Below are 23,438 nucleotides of genomic sequence, written 5' to 3' on the forward strand. Positions count from 1 at the left end.
CTTTGTCCAGACCGCGCCCCACCATCGGCGTTCTAACGCAGTTGGCATGCCCCCTCCCACCCTGCGACCGCCTCTGCCTGTCAATCATGAGAGGCCCATGCTGTTAGCATCTCGCTGGGCATCCCGGGGTGCGCGCGCACTCCACAAAGGGCTTCAGACTGCGATCACTGCCGCTACAACGATCCAGTCTGAATTACCCGCATAATACATGTCACCCTCATCCGCTGAAAAAGCCCATCTTACCCCCGTACATATTATGGGGTATATTTACTAAACTGTAAGTTTTTTTTAGTGGAGCTGTTGCCCATAGCAACCAATCAGATTCTAGCTGTTATTTTCTAGAAGGTGCTAGATGAATGATAAGTAGAATACGGACAACATCTCCACTTCTAAAAACTTACACTTTACTTAAATGTACCCCTATATATAGAGAGAGTGAGAGAGAGACAGACAGACATACTTTACATTTCACTCTCATCTGTATCCTGGGACCTATGTATGCATCACAGCATCTGAGCCTCTGGTTTCTGTCACCCTCATCCGCTGAAACTGCCCATCTTACCCTCGTGTTACTGTGGTATCGTGGTGGCCTGCGGGGGGCGTCCTGCTCCCCAGTTCCGGTGACATCTCTGGCTGTGATGCCGGATCAGGGAGCTCAGTCTGTATAATGTGCTGCACACAGCTGAGACCTGAAGCTGCAGTAACACCTGACGTCTCAAGTGTCCCCATAGTATTACCGTGTTACATCAGCAGCATTAACCCTTGTGTGGCTGCTGTAGAGTGAGGGATGCCTGTGCCAGTGGTCAGAGGCTTTGTACGTACAAAGGAGCTGATGTATCAAGCTGTGAAAAGAGTGAAGTTGCCCACAGCACCAACCAATCAGTTTTGAGGTAGCATTTATCAAACACATTTTTTATAAAATGATTGGTTGCTATGGGTTACTTCACTCTCTTCACTGCTTGATACAGCAACCTGAATTATCACAATAGGGCAACGTGTGGATGCCCCAGCATGCTCTGCTGGCCACAGCTTATTGAATTAATAACTTGTTCTACAGCACCAACACACATTTAAAAGCTCTATGGGCTTGCTGGGATCAGTAGTACCATATCATACTGTAAATACTCTTTGTTTGCCCTAAACCCATAATTACCAGAACCCCGGCGCATTGGGACGACCCTGGTGCCCCTCTTCCACCTTACTGTCCTATCTGTAACTGCACTGCAACTGTCCACTGTCCAATACTCACAAACAAGATGGTGGACAGCTGAGCTCTGTTACCATGGCAACCCAGGAGATACTGTCAGCCTCATGGTACAGAGCCTGTAACATGCTGGTCGTTTATGAAACCATTCTGTAAATGAAATTAATCACACAGATGCTACATAGAGGAGAATCATAAACTTCCCTGCCTTATCCAAGGATATCTTCTGCCTAGGGCACCGGGATCTGGGGAAGGGAAGGGGGGGGGGGGGGTGCCGTAGAGTCTGCCTATCACAAAATGATGGATGTCGCTGAAAGAAACGTCCTTGTACTTGATAGAAGTGGTGGCTGTGGAACTTATTATTCACACTTTCATCTGAAGGGCTAGGAAGTGGGTATCGGTGGTGGTTAGGGGCAGTACGCTGAAGGGAGACCTTGCACCGGACCTGGGTAGAGATGTGTGCGGTCTCTTATGTTTTGGTTTTGGTTCTAATTTATCATTGTATTATAGTTTTGGCAAAACCACCCTCAAGTGTTTTTGGTTCGGATTCTATAATAATTGAAACAAATCAATCAACCGTTGGAAGATCCGCACCGAGTTTTGGTTCAGTTTGGATCCATAAAATTTGAGTGGATTTCTGGAGAACCCAACGGCACATCTCTAATTTGTGGAATGGGATATGATATGAAGCTGTGTATAAATGAATGCATGTAGTAAAAGTGTCAGAAGAGCATTTGCAAGCTAGTGAATGAAGTAGAGATGTAGTCACGATCCCGGCGGTCAGCATTCCGACGCTGGGATCCCGGCCGCCAGAATGTCGGCAGGGGGCAGAGGCCTGTTCCCACTCGTGGGTGTCCACTAGTGTGAATAGAACAGAGTCCACAGCGTGGCGAGCGTAGTAAGCACACAATGGGCTTCTTTGTGCTCGCCCCCCTGCCGGCATTATGGTGGCCAGGATCCCGATCACCGGTATTCCGAACCCAACACATGAAGTCACTTGAAGCTAGGGTTACCATCTCGTCCCTTTAATTCTGGACACATATTAATTACACAGGCTCTGTGGCTGATTAAAACCAGGTGAAATGGAGTCTTAAAGTCAGCCAGCCACAGAACCTGTGTAATAATATGTGTCCAGAATTAAAGGGATGAGGTGGTAACCCTACCTGAAGCTGGAAGACTTCGGTAAGTTAGATTCAGTAGGTCTTGGTGTTTGAGCACTTACTTGAGAAACATGGTGATATCATAATTTAGGAAACGTATCCAGGGGTCACACAGTGCGGCCAACGTCCAGCGATATGCAGATGCCAAATCTGAAAGTGGCGATCCTCCCAGGGCCGGGTCAATCTGCTTGGGGTACACACAGCTGGTACCTGCTATACAGAGATCTGGTATTAAACCACATACATATAACTATAGGATCCCAGCATCTCATTCCACCAGAAATAATACCTAATACCCTCCATGACTTCCGCAGCTGTTGCATCAGCATTTCAACATAAACAGGTGTAAATCACTCCTGGCAGATTACAGCGCCTGCTCCCTCTTGGATATCCCTGAGGGTAGGTCCAAGCAATAAATTCAGGGGTGGGGTGTGGGGAGTGGCAATTCAAAGCCCTTCATCAAGCCCCTATCTCACCCGCTTCACAAGGATAGTGGGTGGGATCGGAGAGGGTTCCCTGCTCTCCCAGGAGTCAGGAAGGGTTCCATGAAATTCAGGACTCTCTCAGACATTGCAGGAGAATAGGTATGTATTATCTACATTATATTTTCATATAGATACAGACCATCCTATGAGTGATGTGAAATCTGTAGCCCATACCTGCAAGTGGAATGGAAGCCAGTGGATATGCATCAGTGCTGGTCCCTATTACTTCCTGCTGGCAGCTGCTGTCACCCTCCTCTGGTCCCCACTCACCGCAGGCACTCAGTTCTTGCCATAGAAGGAAAATTTGAGTGTACTGCTGAGGCTCGAACCTGTTGGTGGAGGATAGGATTAGAACCCTCACCAGCTGCAGAACCTTACAACCGGGAGTGCATCCTGTAATAAGGGAGGAAAGGAAACCTGAGGCAGCACAAAGAAGGGAATTAGGCACAGTGTCCATAGACTAAGGGGGAGGCTTAGTGACAGCCCTTCGAAAAGCATTCTCTCATCTAGTGAGGATCGTTATCTAAATGCCTGGCCTACTGAATTCATACCACCATGGAAGCCAGAGCCGAAATAAAAGGAAGCAGCAATCAACTATGGAAGAAACCAGGCTGGTACATACAGTAAAGCTGACTATGGGCAAAGCAACAATCTGCTCCGGTGGTTGCACAGTTGGTCCCAGCTTCAGTGAGTCTGTAAGTGGCCCTATGCATGATGAAGCATACCTCTAGTCAATAAATGCTCTGTTGTTGACAACTCACGAGGGTCCTGAGGTTGTAGGATGAGCGGCTCCTGCACTTTCATTGTTAGAATTCATAGATAAACTCTCCAAATACAAAACCAGCCAGGTTCCTGATTCCACACATCCTGGGAGCCTTAGCACAGATTATACACCAGTGCTGATAGGCCCTTTATGTGCGCCACTGGAATTCTAGTTCTCCGCTAACCTGTGGACATACGGGGATATGTACTAAGCAGTGAAAAGAGTGGAGAAGTTATCCATGGCAACCAACCAGCATTGAAGTAACATTAAAAATTAGCATATATTAAAATTATATAGAGCAGCTGATTGGTTGCCATGGGCAACTTCTCCACTGACTAATTTCTCTGTAGCATAGGTTCCAACTGAGGCTGCACAATTCAGATAAGCAGACCCTGAAAGAGACTGAACCTACTGGCAGTGTGCGCACTCTCATCAGAAAGTGGTCATGGTTGCGGGGACTGGGGCGCGTTGTGTGAAATGTTAGTGTCCTGCACTGAATTTGTCTTGATATTGCTTGGGTAAAAGTTGGTAGGTAGGGCTGTGCTGCCATCTTTGCTTTTGTCACCTCTTAAGATAGTACATGAAGATCCCTCCAGCTTCTCTATCATTCTTCAGGGCCGGAATCAGTTTGTCTAACGGAGATTGACTGCAGATCATCTTAGACCAATGCGTCTCTTGGTGGCTGGACATAGAGGTCATAGTCTGAAACAGACACCACCTGAGATAAGCAGAAGTTCTCATACATTCATATTCTACCTATATTTAGGTGAAAAGCAAGTCCATGTGGGCCGGGGTAGGTTCACACAAATGGAAGGGGATAATAGGGGCAGGTCACACGGTTGGGTAATTATCCTCCCTTTGGCCCGAAGCTACAAAGTAAATGACTTATCTTTGAACTAGGGGGGTCATTCTGACCCGTTCGCTCGCTGCATTTTGTCGCAGCCGAACGAACGGGTCCCTACTGCGCCGGCGCATGCCAGATGGCCGAAGGCCATAGCAGGGCTGCGATCGCCTCTGCCTGATTGACAGGCAGAGGCAATCGCTGGGCGGGAGGGGGCGGAACGGCAGCGTTTGCCGCCGTTTCGTGGGAGCGGTCCGGCCAACGCAGGCGTGGCCAGACCGAACGGGGGGCGTGACGTCACACTAAAGTTGCGCACTGTAAAGCTCACGTTAAAGCTGCGCTGGTCAGGAGCTACTCTTGAAGTGCAAAGGCATCGCCGCTGTGCGATGCCTTTGCACTTCTGCGGGGGGGGGGGGGCGGCACTGACATGCGGGGCGGACTAGCCCTGTGCTGGGCGTCCCCCCGCATGTCAGTGTGAATGATCGTAGCTGTGCTAAATTTAGCACAGCTACGATCAACTCGGACTGACCAACTAGATGTCTACAGAGAGAGAACATGGCTTGAAGAAGATCCTCATGATATATTAAAGTGGAAAATATTGGTCAATGACACCACGATTTAAGAGAGGTATGTGTGTAGCCCACTAATAGTGAAGTCCCTCATGAACAACATAAAATATGTTCTATTTGGTATAGTTCTAGTGGGTAGATTTACTAAAGCTTCTAAAATAGACAAGTGATGTTGTTACACATGGCAACCAATCAGATTCAGTCTATCACTTCTAGGCTGTAATAGGGAGATGAGGGGATGTTAGGCACTAGGGGGAGGGTTAGGCTGCGCGGGTGGGAAGTTAGGCTGTGGGAGCTGAGGGTTAGGGTTTCGCTGTGGGAAGGGAGGGTTCGGGTAAGGGGTAGAGTAGCTTATTTGCTAAAAAGTGTTGGTATTCTGACCGTTGGGATGCCGCTGTTGGTATTCTGAAAGTTGCCATCCAGACTGTTGGGATCCCATACCCAACCCATAATGGCTTGGGGTTCATTTGTTTGTATGTTTCTTACTTGAAAATTTTACATAAAAAATATTTGTTGCAAAAAAACTATACAAGAGGAGACCAGAAATGACGTCTGGGGGGGAAGCATAATGGTCAGCAAGCCACGGTATGGGTTGAATGGCCACTTATCACAGGAATTGCAACTTAGGGGGAAATTCTGAGTTGATCGCAGCAGCAAATTTGTTAGCAGTTGGGCAAAACCATGTGCACGGCAGGGGGGCAGATATAACATGTGCAGAGAGAGTTAGATTTGGGTGGGGTGTGTTCAAACTGAAAATTAAAATTGCAGTGTAAAAATAAAGCAGCCAGTATTTACCCTGCACAGAAACAAAATAACCCACCCAAATCTAATTCTCTCTGCACATGTTACATCTGCCCCACCTGCAGTGCTCATGGTTTTGTTCATTAGCTAACAAAATTGCTGCTGCGATCAACTCTGAATTGCCCCCTTACTTTCCAACATTCTGGTTGCCCCCTCCGGCAGTTTTAGACCCTTATTATGGTTTTATTACTGTAGTGATTAGTGCAGGATGTCTGTCCTGTGTTCCAACCAGAGGTGGATTGGGCATAGGGTTTACAGGGAAGATTCCCGGTGGGCCGACGCACCCGTGGGGCCTGTTTTGTTTGAGGACATGTGGTCCTTTTTATAGACATAATGAATAAGATACAAAATAATTTGCATATATGAAAATGACTTTGCCACTTAGCCTGTGATTGCAGATGATCTAGTGTATGCTCTGTCTGCCTGCTTGGCTGACATATAAGATTGAGTGAATAGTGATTGGGATACGGTTGGCAGGGGTGTATCTACCTATTGGCCAGGATGGCACTCGCCAGGGGCGCCAGGCAAGGAGGGGGCGCCGTCCGGCTGTGCCATCCATGGCCAGGGGGTAGAACCAAGTGGTACCGTTAGACTTGGTGACAGTCTGTTAGTGCTGGTGTCAGTGTCCGGCAGCAGTGCACTGCACCTCGCTTGTAATCAGACACAACATAACTACAGCTCCCAACAGCCCTTGTTGCTGGGAGCTCCCGGCACCAAGGGCTGCTAGGAGCTATAGTTTATTTTGAGTCTGATTGATCACTAGTGCAGAGCTGTGCCGCTGGACACTGGCGCCGGCAGTGACAGACAGTTACCAGGTACAGTCAGAGCCGGATTATGGGGAGGTGGGAGGGGGAGGGGGAGGGGGGGTCAAGGCACAGTACTGCACTGCCCTGCATTGGGCTAGGGCCGTGGACGGAGTGGAAGCACGGGGGTGGGACAACAGGACACTCACTGCCAGGCAGCCCAGCAGCATGGAGGAGAGGGGACAATGAGCTACTAAAGTACATGCAGTCAGCGTACCCTGTCTGTAATGTGGGGGGGATACTATATAGTCTCTGTATGTGTGTCTGTGATTGAATTTATGTATGTGTGTGACTATGTATGAATGTATGTTTGTGTGTGTATAAGTACCTACTGTATTTATGTGTGTATTAGTGTGTGACTATGTACTGTATGTGAATAAGTGTGTAACTATGGGGCAGATTTATTAAGCCTGGTGAAGTGATAAAGTGGAAGGTGATAAAGCACCAGCCAGTCAGCTCCTAACTGTCATTTTTCAAACCCAGCCTGTGACATGGTAGTTAGGAGCTGATTTGCTGTTTCTTTTATCACCTTCCACTTTATCACTTCACCAGGCTTAATAAATCTGCCCCTATGTACTCTATGTATGTATGTATGTGACTGTATTTGTATATACTGCATGTGTGACTGTACTGTATATCATATGTATGTGTTTTGTGTGTGACTATGTATGTAAGTGTATACGTGTGTGCCTATGCGCAGGATCAGCTATACTAATGGCAAATGTGGTTTGTCTGCATTCCCCATATAAAATTAGGAACATAGAGGGTAATTTGAAGTTGATCGCAGCAGGAAATTTTTTAGCAGTTGGGCAAAACCATGTGCACTGCAGGGGAGGCAGATATAACATTTGCAGAGAGAGTTAGTGATTGCCACTTTTAAAAAAAAATGTAAAAACCTTGAAATCTCTCACTTTCTGAAACTCTAACTCTATTACATTTGGCCCCAGATCTCCTTCCAATAGGAAGGAGCAGGGCTGGGCAGTCTAATATTCGGTGAATAGATGTCCCCCTACTAATGTTGTGCACAGGAGGTATCAGTGGTGTTATTTTATAGCTGCCTCTCCTCCCTGGTGTGATAAGCAATCTGGCACCTACTGCTGAATCCAGGACGTCTGGCAGAACGTCCGAGTTCTCTAGGGATGTCGACTCCAGCTTCCTCTTCTCGGTTTTCTGCCTGAAACAGAAATGGCTGTGCAGATGACGGACACATTTTATCATCATTATCAGTATTATCTAGCACCAACAATGTATGTATCACTGTGCAATACAAAAGCTTAACAGACATTACAGGCTAAGAATCCAGTTACAGAAGGGTTAAAAGGGCCCTGCTCGTTGCAGTGTAGAGTCTAAATGTTTAGGCACTTGGGGCCTAATTCAGACCTGATCGCAGCAGCAAAATTGTTCTGTAATGGGCAACACCATGTGCACTGCAGGTGGGGCCGATGTAACATGTGCAGAGTGCGTTATACTTGGGTGGGTTATGTTCAAACTAATCTAAATTGCAGTGTAAAAATAAAGCAGCCAGTATTTACCCTGCACAGAAACAAGATAACCCACCCAAATCTAACTCTCTTTGCACATGTTGTATCAGTTCCCCCTGCAGTGCACATGGTTTTGCCCATTAGAGAACAATTTTGCTGCTGCGATCAGGTCTGAATTAGGCCCTTGGGACAATGAGATGAATTAGTTTGTGTGCCAATTTCAAACTTGTTACAAGAAATGTTTGTCCTGTTCCACATTTGAATAGGACACTGCACGCGTTTCGCCAGTGGAAGTGTTCAGTGTGCTATCCCTGCCACTAAATACATAATGCAATTCACATATACAGCACACAATGATAGTGCATGGAAATGTAACGCAAAGATTGTGTTGCCAGGTTTTGCACTTCTCTGAAACGTCCGTGCAAATGTTGCCACGATTTTGCTAATTTCTAGTTGGATTGAGGCAGAAGTATTTTAATGACAGCAGAGATGGACACTCAGATAGAGATAACGTTTGTCTGCTTTACGGAAGCAGATGGCACAGCGGGTCCATGGGGAAATATTATGTTCTGCTATCCGCTGCGTCTGTTCCATCATCCACCTGTGTGCTCCGATCCTACATCTCTCCGCTGAGACCAATTATCTCTGTGCGAGTGTCTGATTTAACTCTATTCACCTCTCTGTGTTAAACAGCTGCTTCCCATTCATATTATATTACAGATGTGCAACTGATTAGAAGCATTTGCCAATTTGGGGTGGCAAGTAATTAGTCGAAACAAACATTCCATTAATGAGTAGATTGGAGAAGTGAGTAGAAAGTGGCAGAGACAGACATTATGGGGGAGGTGTATCAATCCTATAAGAAAGATAAAGCCATAAGGTTGCCCATATCAACTAATGGGTTTCTAACGGTCATTTTGTAGACTGTGCTAGATAAATGATAGCTACATGCTGATTGATTGGTTGCTATGGGCAACTTCTCCACCTAATCTCCCTCGAAGGTTTACTACATCTCACCTTATATGTTTGCATTAGTATCATGACGCCATGAAGTACTTAAAGGGGAACACCTGTGAAACACTGTATTTTGGGTCTAACTATATATATATATATATATATATATATATATATACATACACAGGCTCATTTCCAATTTCCAGCTGAATCTTGAAAGTAATACTGTAATCTTCAATCCAGATCCCGAGTCATTTAGTCCCTGCGTGCTTCATTAGAGTTCAGATGTGAATTCTTCCTGTATGCGGTGACAGCCGCTCCTCATTCTCTCACACCCAGTCTACCTTACAATAAAGCAGCTTACCCCTTTGCTATATCTCAGATCCTGCCCCATAGATGCTACCAAAACTGTCATCCATGCACTTACTGTTTCCCGCCTGGAATACTGCAACCTACACCTGTCTGGCCTTCCTCTAACCTACCTCCCCCCACTGCAATCTATACGTCATGCTGCTGCTTTGTGTTGCCGCAACAACAACCTCTAACTAACACAAACTGTTCTTATCTGTGTAGGAAAAGAGAAACATTTGTGGGGCTGATTCTCTGAGTCAGACTCATCTCTGCACAGAAACAAATAAGAGAGCCTATGTGCAGAACTAGTGAGCTCACCCATTTTTGCTTATCGTTGTCTCCGATAGTAATGAAACTGGTTGCAGCTGTGGACGTACAAACAGCAAGTTGGGGGTTTTCCCAAGTGAAGCTGCACAAATTCTATCATTAGCCCTACGGATACTGGAATTAGCACAAGGTAGTAAATCTGGCTTCCGTGGCATCACGCCAAGGTTGGACTGACCCACAGGGGCACGGGGGGAAGTGGGGGGGGGACCTGTTGCTTGGTGCCCTACCTCTTCTAGGAATCCGGTTCCAGACTATGCATTTAAATTACACATTATACATATATTACCTTATGCTGTGCAGGACTATGGCGTATTTTCTACAGTGCATTGCTGTTACTAATCTGGTACTGTGCATCAGGAAAGCATTCACAGCTCTTCACTTTTTCCACATTTTGTTATGTTTCAGCCTTATTCCAAACTGGAATAAATGATTTTTCCCCTCAAAATTCTACACACAATATCCCATTATGACAACGTGAAAAAAGTGTTTTTGAGATTTTTGCTTATTTATAACAAATTAAAAAACTAAGAATTCACATGTACATAAGTTTGCTCAATACTTTGTTGATGCACCTTCGGCAGCAATTACAGCATCAAGTCTTTTTGAATATGATGCCACAAGCTTGACACACCTCTCTTTGGGCAGATTCGCCCATTCCTCTTTGCAGCACCTCTCAAGCTCCATCAGGTTGGATGGGAAGCGTCGGTGCACAGCCATTTACAGATCTCTCCAGAAATGTTCAATCAGATTCAAGTCTGGGCTCTGGCTGGGCCACTCAAGGACATTCACAGAGTTGTCCTGAAGCCACTCCTTTGATATCTTGGCTGTGTGCTTAGGGTCGCTGTACTGTTGAAAGATGAACCGTCGCCCCAGTCTGAGGTCAAGAGCGCTCTGGAGCAGGTTTTCATCCAGGATGTCTCTGTACATTGCTGCATTCATGTTTCCCTCTGTCCTGACTAGTCTCCTATTTCCTGCCGCTGAAAAACATCCCCACAGAATGATGCTGCCACCACCATGCTTCACTGTAGGGATGGTATTGGCCTTGTGATGAGTGGTGCCTGGTTTTCTCCAAACATGATGCCTGGCATTCACGCCAAAGAGTTCAATCTTTGTCTCATCAGACCAGAGAATTTTGTTTCTCATGGTCTGAGAGTCCTTCAGGTGCATTTTGGCAAACTCCAGGTGGACTGCCATGTGCTTTTTACTAAGGAGTGTCTTGCGTCAGGCCACTCTACCATATAGGCCTAATTGGTGGATTGCTGCAGAGATGGTTGCCCTTCTGGAAAGTCCTCCTCTCTCCACAGAGGAATACTGTATCTCTGACAGAGTGACCATCGGGTTCTTGGTCACCTCCCTGACTAGGGCCCTTCTCCCCCCATCGCTCAGTTTAGACAGACGGCCAGCTCTAGGAAGAGTCCTAGTAGTTCCGAACTTCTTCCATTTACGGATGATGGAGGCCACTGTGCTCATTGGGACCTTCAAAGCAGCAGATATTTTTCTGCCCCCCTTCCCCAGATTTGTGCCTCGAGACAATCCTGTCTCGGAGGTCTACAGACAATTCCTTTGACATCGTGCTTGGTTTGTGCTCAGACATGCACTGTCAAGTGTGGGACCTTATATAGACAGGTGTGTGCCTTTCCAAATCATGTCCAATCAACTCAATTTACCACAGGTGGACTCCAATTAAGCTGTAGGAACATCTCAAGGATGATCAGTGGAAACAGGATGCACCTGACCTCAATTCTGAGCTTCATGGCAAAGGCTGTGAATACTTATGTACATGTGATTTCGTATTTTTTATTTTTTATAAATTTGCAAAAATCACAAAAAAACTTTTCACGTTGTCATTAAGGGGTATTGTGTGTAGAATTTTGAGGGAAAAAATGAATTTATTCGATTTTGGAATAAGGCTGTAACATAACAAAATGAGGAAAAAGTGAAACGCTCTGAATACTTTCTGTATGCACTGTACATTAGCATGTATGCACTAGCAGCAGGGCCGGACTGGGACTAAAAATAGGCCCTGGTATTTTTGAAGCACACAGGCCCACCTCTGTGACTCCTCCCCTTACTATTCCGGACTCCTCCCACTTATTAGTCTATGTTCTTACAAATATAATTAATATTCTAACAACATACAGGCGTACATCATTCTCTATTAAAATATACACAACCAGTGGTTGAAGTGGAAATTTTTAAGTGGGGGTATGGAAAAGGGGGAAAAGGGGGCGTGGCCACTCAAAGGGGGCGTGGCCTTCAGTGTAGTTTACCACACCATACACCCCTTATACGCATTATGCACCACAATAGTAGGACCCCTTATACTATCTAGTACTGCTGCCCCTTTCACATTATACCACACAGTATGAGCCAAAATTCACATTATAGCACCCGGTATGAGCCGAAATTTACATTATATGCCCCCGATAGTGCAGTGCCAGGTATACAAATGCCCCCACAGTGCCAGGTATACAAATGCCCCCACAGTGCCAGGTATACAAATGCCCCCACAGTGCCAGGTATACAGATGCCCCCACAGTGCCAGGTATACAAATGCCCCCACAGTGCCAGGTAAACAATTGCCCCCACAGTGCCAGGTAAACAATTGCCCCCACAGTGCAAGGTATACAAATGCCCCACAGTGCCAGCCAATTGCCCCCACAGTGCCAGGTATACAGATGCCCCCACAGTGCCATGTATACAGATGCCCCCACAGTGCCAGGTAAACAATTACCCCCACAGTGCCAGGTAAACAATTACCCCCACAGTGCCAGGTATACAAATGCCCCACAGTGCCAGCCAATTGCCCCCACAGTGCCAGGTATACAATTGCCCCCACAGCAGCCAGTGCTGCAGCTGCTTACCACTGCTGCTGCTGCACTGCTGCTGCTGCTGCTGCTCCTCCTCCTCCGGGCTGTGAGGGACGGGGGTGAGAGTGCCGGGCGCCCGCCAGCACGCCTGTGTCTGGCGGCGGCAGCGTATAGCGTTCAAACCAGCCGCCGGTTCGTGAGCCAATCAGAGCTCGCGGACCGGCGGCTTCTGATTGGCTGCCGGTCCGCGAACTCTGATTGGCTCACGAACCGGCGGCTGCTTTGAAGTCCGCTATACGCGCCGCGCCAGACACAGCCGTGCTGGCGGGCGCCCGGCGCTCTCACCCCCGTCCCTCACAGCTCTCCAATCCTGACAGCTGAGACGCGCTGCCGCCGGACTGAGCGGCAGCGCGTCTCAGTGACCGCTGGACCGGCCCACGTGGCCATCGGCCCTTCTGGCATTTGCCAGAAGTGCCAGATGGCCAGTCCGGCCCTGACTAGCAGTATTTACTATATATATTCATCAAGAGGCAGAGACCATGCACTCCCTAACGATTGACCAAACATCTGTGGCAGCTGGCCACACCCCCTCTGGATGCTAGCCACACCTCTAAACATGGGCCTCTACCACTGCATTCCCCTGCGGGCCCTCCATGTCCCGGTCCGACACTGCTTCACACAAACACAGCCACTCTGAGTCCGCCTCAGAATCATCCCTCTGTGACTGGTGCTTCATCTGCAGGTTAAGCTCACGTTATAATAACGCTGTAATCTTTCCAGATAGGAAACTGGAATCCGTTGCTTCCCTTTATGAAACCACAAACACATAGAAGGATGTACCTGAGGCGGTGATGCCGCTGCCGGTGGATGAGAAATCGCGGGATCCAGTAGGAGCGTAAGCGCCTCAGCCCATCGTATTGCGATCTCCTCAGGGCGTGATATGACGGGCCCCAGTTCTGCTGACACAGACGTATCTGCTCCTGTAATCAGAGATAGATGTAATCAGGGGCCAATAGGTGGTTGTTGTCTCTGATCTGTACAGTTACAGGGGGAGATTCTGGGATATAGGCTATACATTACACTTAGTAGTATGTGACTGTCTAAACCAAGAGCTGTTAATCACTATGTACCAGGGGCGGATTGGGATGAAAAAACAGCCCGCAAAATTTATGGAAGCAGACCTAATGGGAGCACGGCCTGTTGTGGGGGTGGAGTCTGTTGAGGGGGTGAGATTCCTCCTCATAGGGTCTGTTTCTGAGTGAGACGTAGTTGCGGCTTTACTTGCATTTTTTGCTGCAGTTGCGTCTGTGACTTTATGCCAATGACACTACAATGACCTTCCCTGGTGTACATCCGTGCATCCAAATATGCAAGGAATGAGATGCCCACTTTCAGATGCTGCAATCATGCTTTGTGCGTCTTTAGACGCCACCATCGGTCGCACCATTGTAACTTTCGCCAGCCCTATGCTAGGTGCAGATCAACCATCTGAGTATGGCCTCCAATGTGAGCAATTCAACGTCTCTATACATAACCACTTTCAGCAACACGCCCATACTACGTTATATCTGCATCTGATTAGCCAACCCCCTGTAACCACACAGGAATGCCCAACACATTTCTAATACACTTCTTGGTGTATGTGTCTCTGTACTGCATCTCTGTGCGACCACCATCACCATGCGTGCGCAAATGCAGATGAAAAACACTGCACAAGAAAAAAATGTAACACATTGGCCCCCACAGGAAAAAATACACACATTGGCCCCCCACAGAAAACAATAAAACAAACTGCCCCACCCAAAGTATAATATAGCTTTAATATTACAATTTGTTTCAAATTTCCACTGCTGTTTGAAAGGCCCAGTGACACCAAGAGGTTTTATAATTCTTGGCTGTATCATCTGTATATTTATTTATTAACATTTATGTAGCACTAGCACACAGGTTCTCAAACTCGGTCCTCAGGACCCCACACAGTGCATGTTTTGCAGGTCTCCTCACAGAATCACAATTGAAATAATGAGCTCCACATGTGGACCTTTAAAAATGTGCCAGTGAGTAATTAATACACCTGTGCACCTACTGGGTTACCTGCAAAACATGCACTGTGTGGGGTCCTGAGGACCGAGTTTGAGAACCTCTGGACTAGCATATTTCATTGCACTTTCATTCAAAGTCGTACTGTACATTCAAATTCAATCGTTCAGCAGTTAAAGCTCACTGCTCTCCATTTATACCAGGAGATCCCACCGCTCTCTAGATCACAGAAACTGGATCCCCCGCCAGGAATATACTCCACATAATGGGCCTGATTCAGAGCCTCACATGTACAGAAGAAGCCCTCCTCATCTATCACTTTAATAGAAGTAACTGAGCCAGGGCAGTCGGACTTAGGCCCTCATTCCGAGTTGTTCGCTCGGTATTTTTCATCGCATCGCAGTGAAAATCCGCTTAGTACGCATGCGCAATGTTCGCACTGCGACTGCGCCAAGTAACTTTACTATGAAGAAAGTATTTTTACTCACGGCTTTTTCTTCGCTCCGGCGATCGTAATGTGATTGACAGGAAATGGGTGTTACTGGGCGGATACACGGCGTTTCAGGGGCGTGTGGCTGAAAACGCTACCGTTTCCGGAAAAAACGCAGGAGTGGCCGGGGAAACGGTGGGAGTGCCTGGGCGAACGCTGGGTGTGTTTGTGACGTCAACCAGGAACGACAAGCACTGAAATGATCGCACAGGCAGAGTAAGTCTGGAGCTACTCTGAAACTGCTAACTCGTTTGTAATCGCAATATTGCGCGTACGTCGGTCGCAATTTTAAGAAGCTAAGATTCACTCCCAGTAGGCGGCGGCTTAGCGTGTGTAACTCTGCTACATTCGCCTTGCGAGCGAACAACTCGGAATGAGGGCCTTAATCCCCTGCTGTAATGACTTAATCTCCTGCTGTATTGTTCTCTCTGTATTGTATTGCAGCTGAGAACAATAGATGAAGGGTTTATGCTAATAAGCCTTGGTGCACCTAGGCGCAGCAGAGAAGGCTAGATGAGCCAGGCTCCATCTGTAGTTGAGTGATATTTTTGCTACTACAGCCCAGGCTCAGAGAGCGCTGAGGGCTGGTACAGCATATGCGTTTGACCGGAATGCTCAGTATTGGAAATGTGCTGGGCGTTCCTGGATGATGACTGAGAGGTGGCTAGTAGTGCACGCACCCAGATGGTCAGTCTTATAGGTGTGTGTTATGGGAGTGTCGCCGGGGTGTTGGTGAAACTGGTTGCACATATAGTCGTTCAATCGTTCACACAGGAGGCCATACTCGGATGGAGAAACCGCACCAGCCATATTGCTGGTGCAAGTTTGGATGGTGCAACCGGTGGTGGCATATAAGGACACTGAAAAAAGGGCGTCTCCGTCCATGTACATTCGGACGCACAGACAGGGAGCGGCAGCATTTGCATAAAGTTTATAAAGTCGGTCTCTGAAGCAGGCCCTCAGTATCTCCTTATGTACAGTTCGTGCCATTCGCCTTCTCAGTTCCTACTCTGCAGGTCGCTGTCATATACAGGCTTTAATACTGCCAGTGATAACCCAGGGCAGCATGATCCTCCCAGCACTTCTCTCTCTGATTGGCTGATGCAGAGATGTGCGCAAGTCGGCCATATTTGCTCTTACATTGCACAGAACTTTATACATACATCCAGCAATATACAGAATTGTGCGTATTTCGCTGGCTAGACTGTCCCATCTACACGCCTGGTTAAATACGTGTCGCCATTATCAGTGCACACTTGCAGCAGGACTATCTGAAAACAACCATAGTTATACACACAGACAACGCTGCAGAGCTATAATCCTGCCGACACGCCCTCTCTGAACCTGTGTGCGAGCACCCCGTTACCACCCAGTGACGCCCCTTCAGCCACAAGTGGAGATGCGACTCAGGTGTGTACAACTTTGTATCACCCATACTTGCATATGCTCGGCTCTGGAATATGTGCAGTGCAAAAATACACACCATACACTCTGATAACTGACTTCCGATTAGCTCCTCAGCAGCTTCTAAGTCTTCTCTCACAATAGGGTCTATGTACTAAGCCTTGGAGATAAAGTGAACAGAGATAAAGTACAACCAATCAGCTTCTCATCACAGCCTGCTTACAGATACCCATGCATCGGTGGACAGGCTGCGATGTCACAAATCTCATCACCACGACCCCTGTAGAGCAGTTCTACAAATGACACGTATGGACTGTGTATTAGAAGTGATGTCACTTCCTGTTTCTATTATATAAAACTCGTCGCTTCTCATTTCCTAATCTGGAGAAGCTCCGGAACCCCACTTACCTGACACTCAGGACTCAGGTATGACTGGTACTTGTTCTGGATGCTCCTTTTAATAAAACAGACAGTAGAAGAAATCTATTACTATATAATGGATCTAAAGCAAGAGGTTATCACTACCACTGAAATGGTTATTCCTAATACTGAAATGGTTATTCCTACCACTGAAATGGTTATTGTTATTACTACCACTGAAATGTAATCATCTCTCCTCTCATTCTTACCTGAACAAGTGAACACACTGCTGTCTGGCATTCTCTGGGCTGTGATTGATTTCAAGGTCTATAGACGTCTCTTTAAACTCTTCACAGTCCATCCAAAAGTGTAGAAGGTGAGATCCCAGCGTGCCCTGGAGGAAGCTTATAAACATCACCATGCCTTCTCTCTGTAAAAAACATGAGGGTAAATAATGTCATTAATGCAAATTGTCACAAAAGCTCCAATCTTATAAAGACAAGACGCGTTTCGCCATCTCAGTACATTGTTTAGCCAACAAGAAATAAATGCAGTCATGTGTGTGTACAAAATACAGCAGCCACTTTACATGTGTTATCCTGTAATAACCATCAGTGCGTACTGCCACGTGCCCCTTATATCCAATCATACAGGCACTAGAGCCCAGTACCATGGACTGGTTGGTAAGGATCTGAGTCATCTCAATGGATCTTTGTCTAAGCAAAATGTGTCATAGATTGATTGAAAAGAAAAAGGACCCAAACTGGGGCAATAACTGAAAGTGTGGGTGGGGGATTCAAATGAGATGACCTAAAAAGCAAATGATGGGAGTAAGCTACATTTCTAAAGGGGATTATTGGCAATGTCATTTATTGTTGCATATTTTGCTGATAATAATTCTAAAAAGATATAATTAGGGGCACATTTAATGATGAATGAATATTATTTTATACTGCACATGTATACAAAAATTGCAAAACTATATGGTACAATGGTTACCATTACTGTCTCGCAGCAATGTTTTGTGTCGTGTTATTGCATTTTAGTTAGTGATGTGCCCCGGAAATTTTTCAGGTTTTGTGTTTTGGTTTTGGATTCGGTTCCGCGGCCGTGTTTTGGATTCGGACGCATTTTGGCAAAACCTCCATTAAAATTTTTTGTCGGATTCGGGTGTGTTTTGGATTCGGGTGTTTTTTTCCAAAAAAACCCTCAAAAACAGCTTAAATCATAGAATTTGGGGGTAATTTTGATCCTATAGTATTATAACCCTCAATAACCATAATTTCCACTCATTTCCAGTCTATTCTGAACACCTCACATCTCACAATATTATTTTTAGTCCTAAAATTTGCACCGAGGTCGCTGGATGACTAAGCAAAGCGACCCAAGCGGCCGGCACAAATACCTGGCCCATCTAGGAGTGGCACTGCAGTGTCAGACAGGATGGCACTTAAAAAAAATTGGCCCCGCACAGCACATGATGCAAAGAAAAGAGAAAAAGAGGTGCACTGTGGTCACTGGACGGCTAAGCTAAGCGACACAAACACCTCAATATCACAGGAATCATTAGTTCTTCTAATCAATGGTATTATTGGTCCAAATCACTGGAAGAAAATGCCAAAATCACAGGAATTATTCGTTCTAATCAATGGTATTATTGGTCCAAATCACTGGAAGAAAATGACAAAATCACTGGAATTAAATGGCAGTAATGTCGGGAATTATATCAAATGGCAGCACCACTGGACATATACGGAAGTGTCAGACAGGATGGCACTTAAAAAAATAGTCCCCAAACAGCACATGATGCAAAGAAAAGAGAAAAAGAGGTGCACCAAGGTCGCTGGATGGCTAAACTAAGCGACCCAAGTGGCCGACACAAACACCTGGCCCATCTAGGAGTAGCACTGCAGTGTCAGACAGGATGGCACTTACAAAAATTGGCCCCAAACAGCACATGATGCAAAGAAAAGAGAAAAAGAGGTGCACCAAGGTCGCTGGATGGCTAAGCTAAGCGACACAAACATCTCAATATCACAGGAATTACTCGTTCTAATCAATGGTATTATTGGTCCAAATCACTGGAAGAAAATGACAAAATCACAGGAATTATTCGTTCTAATCAATGGTATTATTGGTCCAAATCACTGGAAGAAAATGACAAAATCACTGGAATTATTTGGCAAGATCACTGTAATTAATAATTATTAATCAGTGATATTAATTTGAAAAATCTCGCTATCGCCTGCCTAGTGAAGTGGAATCTAGATGGGATTTTGTACCGGGGACACAATAACTTCATCAATTGTCTAAATCCCAATGCACTAATGGCGTAAAACAGGCGCACGTCTAGCAGCGCACTGATTATACCGAGAACTGATTATACTGATCACTGATGATACTATGGAGAACTGACACTGAGCAGCGAGAACAGCACTGGACTATTGTACTGTAGTATACTGGTCACCACAATGCAGCACTGACACTGAGCACAGATATTAAGCACTGATCAGGATACTAGAAGTGATACGGTGCAGCAAGATAACGCTATGGCCTACTGTACTGTACTACTATATACTGGTGGTCACCACTATGCAGCACTGTACTACTATATACTGGTCCCCACAATGCAGCACAGATATTGAGCACTGATCCGGAGAATAGAACTGAGTCTGACACGGAGCTGCAAGATACAGCAATGGACAACTGTACTGTACTACTATATACTGGTGGTCACCACAATGCAGCAATGTACTACTATATATACTGGTCCCCACAATGCAGCACAGATATTGAGCACTGATCCGGAGAATAGAACCGAGTCTGACACGGAGCTGCAAGATACAGCAATGGACAACTGTACTGTACTACTATATACTGGCGGTCACCACAATGCAGCACTGTACTACTATATACTGGTCCCCACAATGCAGCAAAGATATTGAGCACTGATCCGGAGAATAGAACTGAGTCTGACACGAAGCTGCAAGATACAGCAATGGACAACTGTACTGTACTACTATGTACTGGTGGTCACCACAATGCAGCACTGTACTACTATATACTGGTCCCCACAATGCAGCAAAGATATGGAGCACTGATCTGGAGAATAGAACTGAGTCTTACATGGAGCTGCAAGATACAGCAATGGACAACTGTACTGTACTACTATATACTGGTGGTCACCACAATGCAGCACTGTACTACTATATACTGGTCCCCACAATGCAGCACAGATATCGAGCACTGATCCGGAGAATAGAACTGAGTCTGACACGGAGCTGCAAGATACAGCAATGGACAACTGTACTGTACTACTATATACTGGTGGTCACCACAATGCAGCACTATACTACTATATACTGGTCCCACAATGCAGCACACTGAGCACAGATATTGAGCTTTTCAGGCAGAGAACGTAGCCACGTCCTCTCCGCTCAATCGACAATGCACGAGTGAAAATGGCGGCGACGCGCGGCTCTTTATATGGAATCCGAATCTCGCGAGAATCCGACAGTGGGATGATTAATTTTTTCCCCGTTCGGGTTTTGCATGTTAGGCGGGAAGAACCGAGGCTGCCTCGGACCCATGTAAACCACGTGAAGTTCGGGGGGGGGGGTTCGGATCTCGACGAACTGAACCCGCTCATCTGTAATTTTAGTGTTATCATATTTTATATTGAAGGAGTAATTTTCACATTTATTGATAAATGTCCTGGTAATACTGTATTTTGTGAATAGGACACTTCAGTACATTATTATATTGTGTACAAATAGGGTACTATGACTTTAGCGTTTACTAATAACATTATAAAGCAGCATTTTCTCCCACTGTTTTTGCTATTGTGGGATAAGAGTATACACACCTGAGTGTGCAATGACACACATGCTGCTGTATATGAGCTGAGCACAGGTTTTGGGGTGCCAAGAGAGATGTGTGGGGTATCTAGTGCAAAGTGTGCAGGCCTACCAGGAATATGTAGCCACACTCCCACACAGGGGCGCTACCCCAGTGTCTGCAGAGAGCACCTGACTGGGTGTGGCTACACTTCTACACTCGCCAAGCCCCCAACCTAGTACTGGGGCCCACGCAATCTCTCGATGCTCCTGCACAAGCTGACCCCTGGTGATCAGGGAGCTGTATTTAGGTACATGATCCACTCACTGTGCTAAGAGCCTCCTCCTTCAGCTGCTGCAGGGTGGTCGGGGTGAGATTATGCTGCTTCAGGAAAATGTCTTCCTCCTCAGTGATTGTATAAATGTCTTCCATTTCCGTCCACTCCATGTGCTGATCGGAGATCGCCCGTTCCACGTCACCAGTCTGTGTACTCATCCTGCATCATATATACATATAGCTGCACTCATATTATATATACATATAGATTCAAATGCAGCCTCCTCGTTTAGGGGTCTATTTACTAAGCCTTCGATGGATATAAGTCAGTGGAGATAAAGTACCAGCCAATCAGCTCCTAACTGTCATTTTTCAAACCCAGCCTGTGACATGGCAGTTAGGATCTGATTGGCTGGTACTTTATCTCCGTCCACGGCTTAGTAAATAGACCCCTTAGTATACAAAATGTGCATCATTTTGGAATTTTGTACAGAAGTCATTTATTTGCATTATTATTAAGGTGGGTGCACTGTGAGTTATATTAGGCTATAGTTAATATGTGAATTAGATTTGTGTTATGTTTTGGTAATATATGAAGATTTGAGTTTGACAAGCTGGTGGCTATTCACAAACAAATAATTGTAAGCTCTTTGGGTCAGTATCTTCTTTCTTACTGTATTCCTATAGAGTGTAAGCTTGCAAGCAGGACCCTCTCTCCTCTCTGTCTGCCTGTTATTGCGCAGTCTTTTTTTATTACTGTATTGTATAAAATTATAAAACGCAACAGAATATAGCCGTTTCTATATAAATAAAAACACCTACTGTACTGCATATACCTAAATGTCCATAAAAAAATTATCTCCCCTGTTTAAAAAAAGTTTAGCGCACAATGTTTAAATATGGTGGGTCGTACCTGGCATCATCAGGGTCTGTAGGGTGAACTGGGGGGTCCAACTGGTTTGGCATGGCTAGGGGGGCCGTGGCATTAGATTCTAATAAAATACAATGATTAGACATTAATGACAGTTGATGGTTGTGGAATAAATGACAGGAATGTTTGCACTTTCTCAACCAAAGGAATGGACTCCCATTAACCTTGAAAACTCAGCCAGAGGGGAGATCAAACCTTGAAGAGTGATAGAGTGGATAGAGATACAATTCCAACCAATCAGCTCCTAACCGTCATTTTTCAAACACAGCCTGTCCTGTAAAATAGCAGTTAGAAGCTGATCGGATGGTACTTTATCAGCTGCGTTGTGCATGGTATTTTAGATAATTTTTTTAAGTGACATAGCCACGCCTTCTGGTTTTGACCACACCCCCTCAGTACCCGGGTCCCATGAATGTCTCAACGACCTTGTAAACTTTTGATTAGATATTTGCTGGCTCATATAACTGTTCAGAATAAATTACAAGTTTGCAGGGGTTTAATATGTAATAACGATGGTCAGAATACTGAAATCGGCATCCTGTCTATTAAAATCCCGACAGCACCATAGTTAGCACCCTAAACTATTCCTGTTCCTGCCTAAACCTAACCCCCCCTCCCCGGTAACTAACCCTAACCTTCCCGTCCCTACACCATAACTCCCCTTCTCCTGCCTAAACCTAACCCCCCCCCCCCACCATCCCCGGTACCTAACCCTAACCTTCCCGTCTATACACCCTAACTCCCTTTCTCCTGCCTAAACCTAACCTCCCCTCCCCGGTACCTAACCCTAACCTTCCCGTCCCTACACCATAACTCCCCTTCTCCTGCCTAAACCTAACCCCCCCCCCCTCCCCGGTACCTAACCCTAACCTTTCCGTCTCTACACCCTAACTCCCTTTCTCCTGCCTAAACCTAACCTCCCCTCCCCGGTACCTAACCCTAACCTTCCCGTCTCTACACCCTAACTCCCTTTCTCCTGCCTAAACCTAACCCACCCTCCCCGGTACCTAACCCTAACCTTCCCGTCCCTACACCATAACTCCCCTTATCCTGCCTAAACCTAACCCCCCCTCCCCGGTACCTAACCCTAGCCTTCCCGTCCCTACACCATAACTCCCCTTCTCCTGCCTAAACCTAACCTTCCCTCCCCGGTAACTAACCCTAACCTACCCGTCTCTACACCCTAACTCCCTTTCTCCTGTCTAAACCTAACCTCCCGTCCCCGGTTCCTAACCCTAACCTTCCCGTCCCTACACCATAACTCCCCTTCTCCTGCCTAAACCTAACCCCCCCTCCCCGGTACCTAACCCTAACCTTCCCGTCCCTACATGATAACTCACCTTCTCCTGCCTAAACCTAACCCCACCTCCCCGGTACCTAACCCTAACCTTCCCGTCCCTACACCCAAACTGCCCTTCTCCTGCCTAAACCTAACCTTCTCCCAAGGCAGGACGCGAGCGTATCCTGCTTAGAGGATGATCAGGATTCTCTGCATCGGTATTCTGACGCCGGGAATCCCAGCGGTGTCTGCATTTTCTCGTTGGGATTATG

General features: G+C 46.3%; 1 protein-coding gene across 5 annotated transcripts in view; it reads right to left on the minus strand.

Moving 5' to 3' along the window:
* Positions 1-23,438, minus strand: part of LOC134910619 (uncharacterized) — a 183,417-nt gene that overhangs the window by 24,317 nt on the left and 135,662 nt on the right. For 4 of the 5 annotated variants that reach the window (XR_010176247.1, XM_063918875.1, XM_063918877.1 and 1 more), the window contains 9 exons: positions 21,870-21,948; positions 21,008-21,176; positions 17,113-17,273; positions 16,892-16,937; positions 13,390-13,529; positions 7,722-7,800; positions 4,178-4,314; positions 3,024-3,178; positions 2,427-2,577 (listed from right to left, as the gene is read on the minus strand). Coding sequence is in view for 4 of the 5 variants with exons in the window: in XM_063918875.1 (XP_063774945.1) it covers positions 2,427-2,577; positions 3,024-3,178; positions 4,178-4,314; positions 7,722-7,800; positions 13,390-13,529; positions 16,892-16,937; positions 17,113-17,273; positions 21,008-21,176; positions 21,870-21,948 (1,117 nt within the window). In the remaining variant the exon portion in view is untranslated. The remainder of the gene's footprint in view (positions 1-2,426; positions 2,578-3,023; positions 3,179-4,177; positions 4,315-7,721; positions 7,801-13,389; positions 13,530-16,891; positions 16,938-17,112; positions 17,274-21,007; positions 21,177-21,869; positions 21,949-23,438) is intronic. The other variant, XM_063918876.1, reaches the window with a different exon arrangement.

Source organism: Pseudophryne corroboree, chromosome 4 (genome assembly GCF_028390025.1).
Source record: "Pseudophryne corroboree isolate aPseCor3 chromosome 4, aPseCor3.hap2, whole genome shotgun sequence".
Taxonomy (NCBI): Eukaryota; Metazoa; Chordata; class Amphibia; order Anura; family Myobatrachidae; genus Pseudophryne; species Pseudophryne corroboree.